The 14,759-nt window shown below is 40.9% G+C and overlaps 1 protein-coding gene across 3 annotated transcripts in view; it reads right to left on the bottom strand.

The window, feature by feature from the left end:
* Positions 1 to 5: 5 nt before the first annotated feature.
* Positions 6 to 14,759, bottom strand: part of LOC128876033 (sodium-coupled monocarboxylate transporter 2) — a 55,191-nt gene continuing 40,437 nt past the window's right edge. For 2 of the 3 annotated variants that reach the window (XM_054122132.1, XM_054122131.1), the window contains exons 3-7: positions 11,564 to 11,966; positions 8,073 to 8,247; positions 6,471 to 6,622; positions 5,603 to 5,743; positions 6 to 1,311 (exon numbers count right to left, since the gene is read on the bottom strand). In XM_054122132.1, the coding sequence (XP_053978107.1) occupies positions 180 to 1,311; positions 5,603 to 5,743; positions 6,471 to 6,622; positions 8,073 to 8,247; positions 11,564 to 11,922 (1,959 nt within the window). In that variant the 5' untranslated portion in view covers positions 11,923 to 11,966 and the 3' untranslated portion in view covers positions 6 to 179. Of the gene's footprint in view, positions 1,312 to 5,602; positions 5,744 to 6,470; positions 6,623 to 8,072; positions 8,248 to 11,563; positions 12,919 to 14,759 lie in introns of those variants that run through there. The other variant, XM_054122133.1, reaches the window with a different exon arrangement.

Genomic DNA, 14,759 nt, shown 5'->3' with positions numbered 1-14,759 from the left:
GACTGTCCTACTCTAAAAGTGTCTCAACTACCAGAAACTAAACCTAAGAAACGCCATCCTCCACAAGTCCTGGCCTCGTCGCTCCCGTATCGCAGCTACTTAACAATGTTCATCGATCATCACAGCAGAGCCACAGAGGCGAACAATCCCTGAATCATCCCGAGTCACCATCGCGAACCTCACAGCCGTGTACCTTTGTTGACCTCGTTGGTCACGTCCAACGAGACGGCCTTAAGAGCATTGAGTTTCTCGATGTAACCGTTGTCGATGTGAAGCTTCCCATTATCATCCACGATCCCTTGGAGAGTGCCGTTCTTTTCCACCCCATTCGCGATCGAGGTCACAGAGGAGGAGGAGGTGGCGTTAGCACCGTTGCGCTCGTTCCGCAACCTGGTGCTGCTCGCGTAGAGTCTCCGTCTTCCAGGGAAGTATCTCGACATCTTCACCGCAAGGGGATGGAGCAGGTGCTCCTCGTACATGTCCCCTTTGGGGTCGGCGGTGATCAGGCTGACTATTATGCCGACGATTACCGTGGACATGCTGCCTATCAGCGCATAGTACATGTAGGATATACTGTAGAGGAACTCTATGGGACCCATGGTGTCCATTGACTCGGTCAAGAGGCCCGTCCTGTTCACGGACACATTTACAGCACCGAAGTCCATGTAACCTGGCTTCGTGATCCAGGGCGAGAACGTGTCGTTGCGACAGTTCTCGGTCGACAAAGGCAACGTTTCCACGGTGTTGGTCATCGTCAGATGCCCGAAAGTGATCCAAAGTGTGGTCACGTGGCTGAAGATCATCCCAGCAGCAGCGCCTTTCCAGTTGGCGCACGGTACCAGCATGGCCAATAGGAAGACGCCCAGCAGCGGGCCGGACGTCGCGGACGTCATCAACATCGACGACTCGATCACACCAGACAGCATCGCCACCAGAAAGCTGATGCCCACTATCAGCACGCCGTAGATAACGCTGATCAGCTTGATCACGTGCAGCTGCTGCTTATCTTTCAGATCCCTCAGCGAAGGCATCTGACCGAAAAAGTCCTCGAACGTAACCGTAGCCAGCGAGTTCAGGTTCGAGACCGCCAGGGTCAGCGCGCTGTTGAACAACGTGGCCATCACCAGACCCAGCAATCCAGGAATGTTCAGGAACTTGTCCTCCACGTAGAACGGTACGATCTCGTCGAACTTGGAGATGTAGCCGAGCGACAGGGGATCGCAGTCAGCGTAGTTGGCGAAGATCACCATTCCAACCACCCACGAGAGTGAGAAGAGGATGAAGATTATCGGCATGTTGGCCATCATTGTCCTGAAACAAACGTCGTAGTTAAAAATGGTTAAGGAATGTAAGTTAAGGGATTAAGTGTACTTTCGAAGCGCTGTATAACTTTGGCGACATTCTCGATACACACTGAGATATTATTAACCCTTTGTTTTAAAACTTAATGATAAATTGTGGGCAGTGACATTGGCCGTTGGTTTCGAATCTCCGTACCCTATTTTTCGTAGAGTCTCCTGCATTAATAACTAATATAATATTAAAGAAAATGCAATGAAAAAATTAATTTAGTTTCTTGACAAGTATACCAATAAGCATAGAAAGTTTGAATTTTATGTGTTCTGGACGTTCTCAGAAAGAAAATCTCAACCACTGCCCCTTGACTCTACACATGAGGACACGAGGGTCCATAAACGTCTTTTATTGTTCATCAATTAAAAAAAATTGTACAATAACCGTCAATTTAATACTTTGTACACATATTTATACAAATTTAAGTAATCCATGTACGTGTTCTTGAACATTAATGACTGTTCGTTCTCGAGTAACTAAATTAAAAACGATCTCCATAGGCGCAACCGTGTCAGCGAAATTTCCCTTCGCGTGGTACCGATATAGAACGATCAAATTGTCCCGTATTGCATCGCAAATATAATTAATTCATAACCACCGCGAATCGATATTTATTTTCGTGCATCAAATCAGGCGAGCTCCGGAGGTGAGTAGATTTTATCAACGGGAACCGTATGCCGTTCCTTATATAGTCGAGTGCTGATAGTGTTGACCTTACTCGGGTCCAAGAGTATCTACCGATAAGAGTTTGGCTGCGTGCCATTTAACCCCCGTTCCACCCCTATGCAGCGGGAAGGGACTCATTGAATATGTGGTAACGGGAAGTGCGGACAGAAGTTCGTGAACTGGAAACCTTTCCAAGGAATTCCTGTATGGGACTATGTGATATAGATACGGCACAGATCGACGTCGTTTAGGCAAACGAATTACTCGAATAAACAAATCGAATCGGGATACTTTATCATCGATATTTTCTTTTTTTTTTTTTAATTTGTGTGCTTGTGAAATATTCGAAAATATTAGATGGAAATTGTAATTACTTTTTCCTTTGATTAATAATTATTTCAGTTCGCAGAATACACAAATAAAGCTAGTTTCAATTTGAAAATTGAACGAATCCCAATGTATCGACGGATGGGAAACTCTCTGTGACTGTTTGTTACCGGTGGGAAATTTTATCAGGAAACGCTTGGGCAATTTTTCAAAACCGCGCAATAAACTGACGGAACGGCGCGTTTCGCGATTATAGTCTAATAAAAATCCGTTCCACGGGACATTTTTATCGCGAGGAAACGCGGGGACGTGCCGCGATTATATTCTAATAAAAATCCGTTCGTCCGAACGTTTGTACCGTGACAACGTGCGCCGCGACGTATTTCGCGATTTACACTCTAATAAACGTCCGCGCGGAAAAATTTCCGCGTGCCTCTGTGGCGTCGATATTTCACTCGAAAAGTTGGAATAAATTGTTTCTGATCGTTCGGCCGGTCGTTGCCTCTGTCTTTCTCTGCTTTACTCTGTAAACTTGCGTATTTCGTTCTAAAATCATATAACGAAGCGTCGACGAGACCGTTAAACATTTTTATACAGTAATTTCCGTTAATAAGTAATCCATGAAATTACAGGGCAGATATAGTAACTAAAAAATTTTGTTCATAGTCTCTGCGACGCATATAAATATCGTGGAAGAAGAAAGTTCATAATTTGTTTTCATTTCCTAGGAATTAATTCTCAAAGAAGAGCTTCTGGAGCGATTCGATCGGTGAACTCGAGGAAAGTAATCGATGTGTTGTCGAGAAAGTGCCATGCGGGGGACCAGGGCCGAACGGATAGGGGCCAATCGGAAATGAAATTAACGAGTCGATATGTGTTACGATTTGCATAATTCCGAATGACTTGGTTATCATGTAACGTCACGCGACGCATGCCACCGGATCATAATAATAACCGATAAGATAACGTGCGGCAGGCAAAAATTCTTGCGCCTCGACAGCGTGACGATGACTCACTTCGAGAACTCCCCCGCGCACAGTTGACCTTTTAATTGAAACTCAGTCCAGACGACCACTTCGAGAGTCACGCGGGACAATTGACTCTTCTGCGTCGGAGGGCAAAGTGAATCAAAGAAGAAGCGCTTGGCAACGTTACTGTAGAACATTCTCGATAACCCACTTTGCCTATCGACGTGATTTCAACTTGCAAAACGATACATCGCACCCCTCTTACGCGTATCTCCCACGGTATCGATTAGAAAAAGGAAAAAGAATCGCAGGCACTTTTCAGATTAAAACTCGAGGGCACTTTGAGTTCAGGATAATACAAATAATTCGGTTAGTACTAGAATGAACTACGTGCAAAAATTCATGTCGCGTCTTTGGAAGCATTTTAATTAGTAGACAAAGTTTCGATTGAATATCTTGGGGACATTTTAAGAAAAAAATTCCAGAGTATTTAACTCGTGACTGTAGAAACTAATCTTCTCGGTATCATTGTATTAATAAGTTATTTACTATCAGAGTAAATTTCATTAAAAGAAAATCGCACAATATCTCTGCGGATACACCAAACAGTATACAAAATTTCAATTCGGTATATCGGATACTTTTCATCCCAAAGAAACTCCAAATATTGCTCATTTCTCATAGGCAATTTCTCACGTAGAACGATCGGTAAATGCTAATTGTGGCGATCACCTGATCGCTCCAAAATATCGTCCAGTCTTGAGAGTAAACAGAGGAGTACGTTGCCTGTGGTTTTTGTTGGGTATAAAGTTTTCCGAAACGGTGGTTTTCACGTGCGTGTTCCGGCGCTAATCTTTGCACGTCGTAACACGTCGGTTTATCTCCCCGCGATACTTGTTTACATATCTGACGCGTAAAATGCTAATGTTGTGCGTGCTTCGAAGCCGTACAAGGGGGAAACCGTGGCTCTGGAAATTTCTGTATTCACGGCCTGGCCCCGAAAGCCGTGTAATTTCGGGACGAAATTGCGGATAGGACGGTGCAGATTTCGGATAAACGCCCTCACGGTTCCTCGAAGAGTTTTGCAATTTTACCGTTAATGTATATACCCAGTGTACGAGATAGTGCACTCTGAACGGAGGAAAGGAATGTTTATAGTCAGCACTGGCCGAGGAATTAATTTTGACAAGAATTGCGAGCAACGTTCAATTTAAATTAAATACGTCACTGTTTAGTCGTACTTATAGAAAACATAAGTGATTGCATATTACCGAGTAGTCATTTTTTATTTTATTTTATTTTATTTCACCCTCTTTGTCAATTATTTTGTCAAAATTTTTATGCGATAAACCTCCACTATTATTGTGTCTTTTTTTTTTTTTTTTTATTACTTCTGTCAGAGCTGATACTATTTCATCGTTTGGATAAAGACTTTATTTCCATTGGCGATATTTGAATAGCAAGTGAAATATTACGTTTCAGCCATTGAAAAATAAAACAAGTTTCACATGTTACAGGAAATATTCGCATAGAATGCGGAGAGTATGTTGAATAACGAAAAATACAGTTGGAACGGTTGCGAGGAACAGCTAATATGTATGATGCGCAAGCTAGGCTGTAAAATGCGGAGCAGAGTATTATTTACCTTTTGCACAAAAATGTTTCATTTCTTTCGGTTTCCGATACTTTGCCCAACGCGTTATAAAACAAACATGCACGCGTAATACATATTGGCTCATCCTTGTAAACATCCCAACTGCACTTTTGTTATTCGACGTACTGGTCCAATAATGCCCAAATATTTACTGCAGTGTCCTATTTTACCTAGAAAAATATTATCGTTTGACGATTTGAACAGGATATTTGGAAGAATTTCTTATTTGTATATTGGTTGCATTATCCTCGCGAGGGTATCAATGAATTGGTGAGGGTATCCCAAAGAAAATGAGTCCAAACACGACCCCATTCGTGTGAATTCAAAGTATAGGTTGTTCAAAGACAGAAACAAAATTTTGACTAAAAATTTCCAATTTCACAAAAATGGAAAGTAGTCCCAGTTATATGGTGTTTGGACTCATTTTCATCGGGTAAATCTCACCAGTTTATTGGTGACACTTCCACTTGGATGGTATAGCAACAATAAAAACATTAATTTTCACCAGAAAATTTGGATTCTCTGTTTGCCTTCGCGTGTCAAATGATCCCTCGTGAAGTGTTTACTATTACCAAATTCCACTTATTCCATGCTAATTACTTCATACGTTTCCACAAAAGAAATGTCTACTTACTTGACAACTTTGCGCTGACTGGTCATGCTGCAGTATCTCTGCACAAAGTTCTGCTGGCACCCAAAGATGGACAAGCTCATGAATAGCTGGCCTAACGTCGCCGATAAGGTCGTCACTCGCAACGTAGGATCCAGATTCATGCTGAAAGTAAAACGTTCCCGGCAATTAGTAACGAAAATACTCGGATAAATCCTCTCTCGCGGGTTCGCGTGAACGGTCGACCTAAGACGCCCCGATACAGGAGGTTCTACGAAGAGAATGGCCGCAATCGTTTTAGCCATTCACGAAGTTTCGGAGTAACTGTAGACCGAGGCTAATCCGCCAGGTACCCTATTCATTTCCGTGCCGTAAATCGGGGTTACTTTGTTCCTCCTCCTTTGTTCCCTCGTACGAATGGTGTTTTGAACTGGAACGACGTGATGAATGTCGGGTAATTTTATTACCGGTCTTAGCGACAACTGCCGCTCGGTTTTCCGTACCTAAATGACGGAACGACAGGGAGGAACCCACCTCTACTCCACTACGAGTGCAAAGTCACCCCCGTTCACTGCACGAAATTCATACATTCAAACTCGGCTTAATTTTCCCTCATTCCCTGGCACTGCATAATTGAGTACGAGCAAAAGATAACGAAGCATATATTTCTACACGATTACCGTCACGTGCATTGTTTAAATAATTTTCCAAAAGTTCTTGCTTATCAATTTTGTTTCTTTTTTTTTAAGGTAGAAACCTATTATTTCATTTCATAATCTTAAAGTTCAAGAATCAATTATTACTTAGTTTTTTCCGTATAATGCCTTTACATAAGAAAGGTTGTTCTCGAACCTCAAGTTCAGAAAGACGATTTGTATGTTTGTACACTTACTCGAAGAAGTCCAGTCGACCACGCTCGTGCGTCACATTCACGACTTTATCGGGGCCGATTTCAATTGCGCCATGAATGATTATCACGCACGAAACACCGATCATCGTCAGGCCTTGAATAACGTCTGAGAGGATGGCTGCTTTCAGTCCTCCCTGAAAACCAAAAGTGTTAATTTTCTTTTTTTAAACAAGGAACTATTTCATAATATCTATTATTTTTCTTTGAGCACGTGCCCCAAACGACTTAAATTTCTTTGATCTTTCATTTTCTAATGAAATTAAAATAATTCATAGATAACATTCTAGTTCAAAAATAACTTTTACGCTCTCAAGACTGCATCATGTTACGCAATACAATTTCATCGAAGAAAAAAATCTGTCCGACGTAGTCTACAGTGCACCTGAAACGGATCATTTTCAGTTAATGGGACAAAATCAGCTGAAAGTGGTCGAACTTGATCTTAATTCGATTAACAAGATTGATAACCGCTCTCGATGACGCACGCGAGCGCCGATTTGACGTCGAATTAAAATGTGACCTCGCGACGATGCGTGCGAATTAACGGCGTCGCTTTCAAGTTACGTGTTCTTTCCGCGCCGCGAGAAACTTTACGCGCGTGTCGTATTTACGAACCTTTCCACCGGAAATGCCCAACGAACGCTGCGCCTCTCCTCAATTTTTGAATAATTGATGTCTCGTAAATGTGGCGCGAACGGTTTCAAAGTTCCATGGTCGTTCACTTTAATATTTAATAATGATAAACTCTATCGACAAATTTCGATATTAAGAGAATTTATTGTATTCTGTACAAGTTTCAGGAAAGAGAGAGGGAATATTAGAATATCAGTTTGACTCTAAAATTATATTTCATTATATTTCATGAATGAATAATCTTATTTGTGACCCACAATGTATATATAAATCCTTCGATCAAAAATGAATCGAAAAGTACTGAACCATTTTGGATGATGAGTCTTCATTCGGGAGATATGATTAATTGAAATGAATTGCTGTGGCTCATGGGTTCGCGCCATTTCCCCAGTCAGCTGATCACGTGGCGCACGTGCGCGCGTTCCGTGCTCGTGACAGATACACGCGAAAACTTTAACTGCTCGTATTTTGTAAACGAGTCTTCAGATTCGAAAATGGTACTAGACTTTTCGGTTGCTTTTTGAGCCAGAAAAGTATATGTTTGGGTTGTCCCATTTTTTTGAAACATTAAATGTTCTTATCTCTTTCCACATTTTTCATTATCGATGCCCCTTATCAGAAATAATCGCCAATATGCATTTGCCCAATAAAACTTTCTAAAAATTAATTTCCACGTCCAGTTTCTCGCCGCTCGAGTTCCCCAACCACCCAACCCTGTCTAAACTCGTCGCGTTAAGGAATTGGTGACTCCTCGAGTCTCCGTGTGTCCCATAGAATCAAAAGAATAGATTTTCCGTCGCCTCGGCGAAATTTTACTGAAGTTGGCCGGAGTGTCGGCATCAGCAACGCTCAGGAAAAAGTTTCCAGGGGAAGATGATTCGATTTTCTCGAAGGCGCGGGTACGCTCGCGACGGACACGCGCAAAGTGTTTCTGTTCGATGTCGTACATACCATGATGGAGAAGACGACGGATATCGTCGTGATCCCGATGATGCTGGCCCAGTATGGCAGCCCGATCACCGCCTTCAGAGCGACGCATGGCGTGAATATCGTTACCGCCAAGTTCAGCAGGCTGCGTATCACGTAGGAGAAGCTCGCGAGACATCTGACTAGCTTCGACTTGAACCTGCGGGATTAGCATAATTGCAAGATGTCTCCGGACATAATCGTTAAGCGCTAAGACGGTCTCAAGGATCGCGCGCAATCGAACCATGCTGGTCAATCTTCCACGACGTATTATTTATTTTTATTTTATGAAAATTGAATTTATTCGAACATTTCAGATTGGTGATACATTCTGATTTCTGTGGTAGATTGAAACAATACAAAATTTCAGACCATGGAAAGATTGTAAATTGCAGTGCGTGAACTCGTGTGATAACAACGGCATTTTAAGAACAATTTAATATTGTTGGTTATTCTACTTACATATCTTTCTTCAAAATTACAGTAATTAGTTAAATTTAAATAAGGAATATTCATTACGAGTAGCTCTTAAAAGTGGCTGATTATAGATATTTTAACTTGTACAATAATTGAGCTACAGATAAATACAGTTGAACTGTCGTGGTAAGTAAAGTTTTACAGAACTAGAGTTAGTAATAGTACTAACCTACCTCATTAATTAATCCAATATTTAGAATTTCATAAGAACTAATTTCCCTCGAGTAGTTGATATATGTATGTATATCTCTCCTTCTAAATTACTTATTTACTTGCACTCTCGTAAGCAAGAAAAATTAATATGGAAAGTTACATTGTCTCCCAGCGTTCAATAAAATTATAACAAATAAAGAAGTAAAAAACAACTCAACAGAATTATCCGCAAGGTTCCAGTTCATGTATTCGGTTCCTTTTTTTTTCTTTAACTAGAGGTTAATAAAAATCAAATTTGTACCGCAACGAATGTGGGTCATTCCTTTCAAGAAAGCAATTATTGTAACTGTTATTTTGTAAGTTTCGACGGCGATACGAGACGATTTATTTATGCAGAGGAGCTGTGGAAACATATCGTCCGCACGGCGAAGGTTGGCTCGATTTATGGCTGCGTTTCGAGACGAACAGAAAATGTAAAACAGTTTCGATTTTGGAGAACCGAACCCGGTATCGCGCAGCACGAGCAACGCGTACGCGGTGAATGTAAATTTTTCCGCGAACCGTCACGTGTCATCATTTTGATAGAAAAACAGAGCGAAGCTAGTGGGTGGATCCCTTTCCCTCATGAAAGTTGATATCTCGATCAGAATTCCGCGCCAGCGAACGGAAGATATTAAAATTCTTTCAGGTTAGATTAACTTCGAACACTTTGGAAGCGAGACGTTTGTAAATTTCGCGAAGGAATTCAGTTTGAAAAGGACGAGATTTCCAAGCTCTGAACGTTGGTGTTATTTCTGTCAACCATCGTGATATTCCTTCTGCTATCGTGCCAATACAGACATGTCCGAAACTGTTACTTTTATATAAATAAAAATTTTAAATAATAAAAAATAAACAGCGTTCCGTTGTTCGTACGATGGAATTTGCAAACTGATTTGAAAAACGAAATCGAATTGGATTTTCAAGGGACGTATTTAAATATTAAATGAAATTCTGTTAAATTGTGACCGTTTTTTAATGCAATTTTCATCGTTATATTTCATCTACCGTGGACAATGTAACTTCCATTATTGTGAAATATTGAAGATGGAAAGTTTTAAAGCAATTTGTGTGGGAGATTACTTGTGCCGGAGAATGCAAACTGTACCATCTACTATTTCATTAATTTACACGTAATTATAGCGTCAATCAAACTTGGCGAAATATTCAAATGGAAAGATGAAAACAAACTGGGAAAGGTTTCTATGTTACACCGTATAGTTTATTAAAGAAAAAGCAACACTTATCAATTTTTCTAGCAAATTAAAATCAGATCTCGTCGCGACGCGTGATTGAAGAGTGCTATTTTCAAATATTCTCCCTCTTCCTTCGAGAATTTATTCTTCGTGGCCATTAAAAGGTCACGGGGTGAAAATTAATCTAATACTTGGACATTTTTTTGAAAGACGATTACGGTATTTACATCAAATATTTATCTGTTATCTAAGAATATGTACAGCGAGCTACATATCGATTAAATTGAATTCATAAAAATAGCAAAGCTCGTATAGGACTGTCCAATATTTCTCTTTACTTTTATACAAGGTTCTCGATTTTAATTGCGAAATTTTTATTTAAGTGAAATGATTCATCGCGTGGAATGTCTCAATTAGATCTACTCGACACACCCAAAAAGAAAATATCTTATCACGAGATTATTCACAAATGACAAATAAGAAACTTCTATAATCTGCATTAGTGATTATCTCGTCATACTTAGTGTTTATTTTAATCTCTGTCTTTCGATCGTTGGAACCGATTTATAATTGGACAATAGAGTTCCCTCTGTACATGATCGGAACCTTTTTAACCACAAAACAAAGAAAAAGTGTACAATTTTGTAAATAAATATGTTTCAATATTTTACTTAAATATAATGAACAATTTCTGGCCAATCTACATGGTCAACCACAACATTCACAAATATTTAATAGATTTTGTAGCGTAATATACACATTTTTGTCTAATAGACAAACAAAATTATTGCATTGCTTACAGGCCTTCGAAAAACATTTCCAAGAATTATGTTACTTTTGAGTCCAGTGTATGCGATGTAACCCCTTATCACGTTCACCGCTATATCATGCATATTATATATGGCAATAATGTTTCGGCAATTGTGGTGTCGTGTTTAAAGACATGCTATTAAAATATGAATAACGTTACATAAAAAAAAAAGTATTGTAAATGTACTGTTAGAGTGCTCCAGAAAATACTCAGCATTTTATTATAATCACATTAGTTTCTGTTGCTTTTCAAGCGTATTCTTTAAAGAAATAAAATAAATATTCAATGTTTGTACAGTACGCGAATAAATAAATACACCAAAAACTCTTCAAATTCAATGATATCCTCTTAAAAAAAATCTCCAACACCCTGTTAACTGAGGCCTTTCAATCACGCCCAACCACAAACTGCTCCAAAACACGAAATAAATAAGGAAAGCTGAATCCACAAAGCCATTAACACGTTGGCCGCCACGTCACCCATCTATAGATGACAGAGTTTTTCGCTAAGGAACTTCAACGATTCATTTTAAAAGCTAAGTGTTGACGAAATCAAATTGGGATAGAATTCGTAAACTTTTATGAGAATACAAAAATAAGTAATACGACAAATGTTAGATTCTATAGTCTGTAATCGTTTCGAGACAAAATTTAAGGGCTGCAGACTGAATCGGTTCGGCAGCCAACGTGTTAAAAACTGGAGCTTCCGCAATGCGTAATATATACTGGAACACCCTGTCGTCCTCCATCCGCCCCATCCCCTTGACAGAGGAACAACACGATTCTCAAGTAGATAATTACCTCATGTCTAGGTACTGATAGACGGACGTGATGCCGAGACTGTAGTAAACAGGCACGAAGACGAAGCACACGATGGGGTACGCGAGCAGCATGCCGTAGATGGTCTCCCACATGGCGCTGCCCCTGTAGTAGAGTTCGGATGGGTAGCCCAGGAAGGATCTGACTCCCAGCGTTCCTCTAGCGATTGAGAGCATCATGGCGCCCATGGATACGCTTCCTGTGGCGAACACATAGTCGGCCTTGGTGGTTTCCTTGCGACGACCCCGCAACTTTCCCCACAACGGTATGACGAAAGAGGCGACGATGCACGCGACGAATATCAGGTAGTCCACCACCATGGACGACGCGGTGATCGTCATCCTGGACTCTCCTGCTGGATCGCCTCTGCCTTATTCCTCGAGTCCTTCGTGGTACCGAGAAAACGGAGGGTGTCGATGTTAACCGCTGCCGTCCAGCTCGGGTTTAACGACTTCGTGTTTGAATCTACCGCGTGACAACTCGAATGACTTGGCTCCCGTCCGGCGGGGAATCGACTCGACTATTCTCGACGGCTTGAAATTTCGCGGAGTGTTCGACGGTTTCACGCGAACCGGCGTTAAGAGGCGCGCGGATTGGTTTGTGTACGAGCGTCGTGCGAGATTGCACGTTTTGTTTGCGTTCGTGTGCGCGCCCGTGTGCGTGTACGTGTGTATAGGAGACCGGTTACGCAATTTTGCGCGTCCCTCTCGATACGATCGATGCGACGGCACGAGTACTGACTAACGCCGACCGTTAACCACGTCACGTTATTATGCTCAAGACTCGAAGCGAGACGGAGATATCGTCGGCTGAAGCGAGACGAGGACGGACACGCTGACTATCATGACGGAATGAAAGTGGAGGGGCGCGTCAGGGGTGAGAGTGGTAGGGGACGAGCTTTTTCATATCGCGTCTATCGCGATATTGTTTATCAGCGCTTTGTCGCGGCGGTTCATGTGAACGTTCGCCGGGGGCATTTGCATGTCGTCAGCCTCCCCTGGATCCGGCGAGGATCGTTAGTCGGTCCCGTGGACGTGGACTGTGCGGTTCGGATCCAGCGACTTGGGGGTCACGGAGAATTGTTCTGGTGTTTTAGTATTCCATGCCGAGTGAACCGAAATGAAATTGAATATTCCGAATAAGCAAAATAGCTCGATGTAGTTGACGATGATTTATTAACGGTATGGTACAAGGTTTTTTTTTTTTTTTTACAATTTTGATCACGATTTATCTCGCAGAATTTTGTAATTCTTAAAAGGAAAATAAAAACTCAAACATTCACAGCATTCGAGTATCTGTGATGTGTATGTAGTCGAGTACTCAACGAAAATCTGAATAATAAGATTTTACTTGTTTCGCAATCACGCGTAACCTTTTTCTTGTCTACCGTAAACACGAGTTTCCAAACTGCTTCGAATTTTCCAAACCGCGCTGAAAATATGACGGAGCATCGGATACGCGGAACGGAAAATTGAATTTTCATGCTTCCCGAAGGAAAATTCCTGTCCCCGTCGTTGACTTCTGTTACGGTTCATTGCGAACGAATTGCAGTTCACTGTTAAAGAGACCAGACAAAGCCAGCGCAATAAACCTTCGGAGATTATTCCCAATTCACCTCGAATTTGGATTTAAACAACGGACTTAAGGCCACGGGCCAACTCTATTGTTTCGTCCCGGCTCGTTTCCGAAATGCGTCGAGGCGAACAATTACCGTCAGGGGGTGGCGGAGCGGGGTGATCGAAAATTTTCCACTCGACCGTTACCGTTTTCGACGATCCACCTCTATTAGAGCTATTTGCGTAATTTAATTTCTGAATATTTTACGATTATTACGAACGATGTTCGAGTTGTTCGATATTTAAATGTTATTGCTTGAATATTGTTATATCATATAGTCGAGTATTCGAGTAGAAGTCAAACGGCTAAATATTTTAATAATATTCGAATAGACTTTTCCAATGATATGTAGGTAGTATTGAAACAGTAAAATCTTCCAGTAGTAATTAAATAATTAGATACGCCAATAATATTTTAACAATGTATGAATAGTCAAGTGTTGCAACAGTATTTGAATAGCATTCAAATAATCCAGTATTCGATGTATATTCGAGTGATATTTGAACAGTATTCAAATAATATTTGATTAGTACTTGAATAATCAAGTATTCCAACAATGTACGAGTAATATTCATCGAATACTTGAAATCGCTGTAACAAACGAATATTCAAAAATTCTTTAAGCATTCCCAACTCATGCGTAACGTATTCTCGAGCTCGACTCTTCTCGTTTCCGACGTTACAATGCGAAATCAATCGCGGCTATTTACCTTGCTGCGTTTAACCCATTTCACTCGGCCGATTGACCCAGCGAGTGTTTTCAACGCGCTACCCTGTCGAACCGTGGGTATTCCATACGTGGATCATAGAATTCTCGATGCAGTATTCCCTCGAGTACGTGCGATACGAATCGATAATCGAGAGTTCTGTTATTTCCTTTCAAGAAAAAGTATTTTTCAGTTCAAAGTTTTGGTAGGTAGTAGAATTATTTAAATTCAACTCTATTATTCTAAAATTATATTTTCAACAGTTGAAACTCGAAGAGGAGTGGACAATAAGTCGATGTTACTTCAATCATTAATCGAGAGTGTTGTTATTTCTTTTCAAGAAAATGTATCGTTCGCTTCGAAGTCTTGATATATAGTAAACATTTTTAAATTCAATTCTGTTACTTTAAAATTATAATTTCAACAGTTGAAATTCCGAGAAGAGTACAAGATAAGCCGTAGTTGCGTCACCTCAAAACTAGACGTGCTCCTTAAATCTCCGAAGAGAACTTGTTCCCTGAATTTCGATAAGCGAGAAACAGCTGTCTGGACTTGTGCGCGAAGCTTCGCGCTGTTAGAGACAAGTCGAGGATACGGTTATCGGAGGAGCTCAATTTTTCGAGAGTTGAGGATGCTTGTGCATCTCGATTCAACTGTTTAATGTCTTAACGAGACAAGCTGAATCCTTCCAGATAAAGAAACTTGGTTACCGCGTGTGCGTGTTGTTTTTTTTTCTGGTCAGCTGTTCGTGCTGGTCTTTAAACTTTTGCATATTCACTCAACAATAGAACCTCGAGTATCTCCATTGATTTCGACGACAGAAGGGCATGCATGAGGAGGAAATTCTTTTCGAA

The sequence above is a fragment of the Hylaeus volcanicus genome, chromosome 4, assembly GCF_026283585.1.
Source record: "Hylaeus volcanicus isolate JK05 chromosome 4, UHH_iyHylVolc1.0_haploid, whole genome shotgun sequence".
Lineage (NCBI taxonomy): Eukaryota > Metazoa > Arthropoda > Insecta > Hymenoptera > Colletidae > Hylaeus > Hylaeus volcanicus.
Note: the sequence above shows the minus strand (reverse complement) of the source record. Positions and strands in the feature narration are given on the sequence as shown.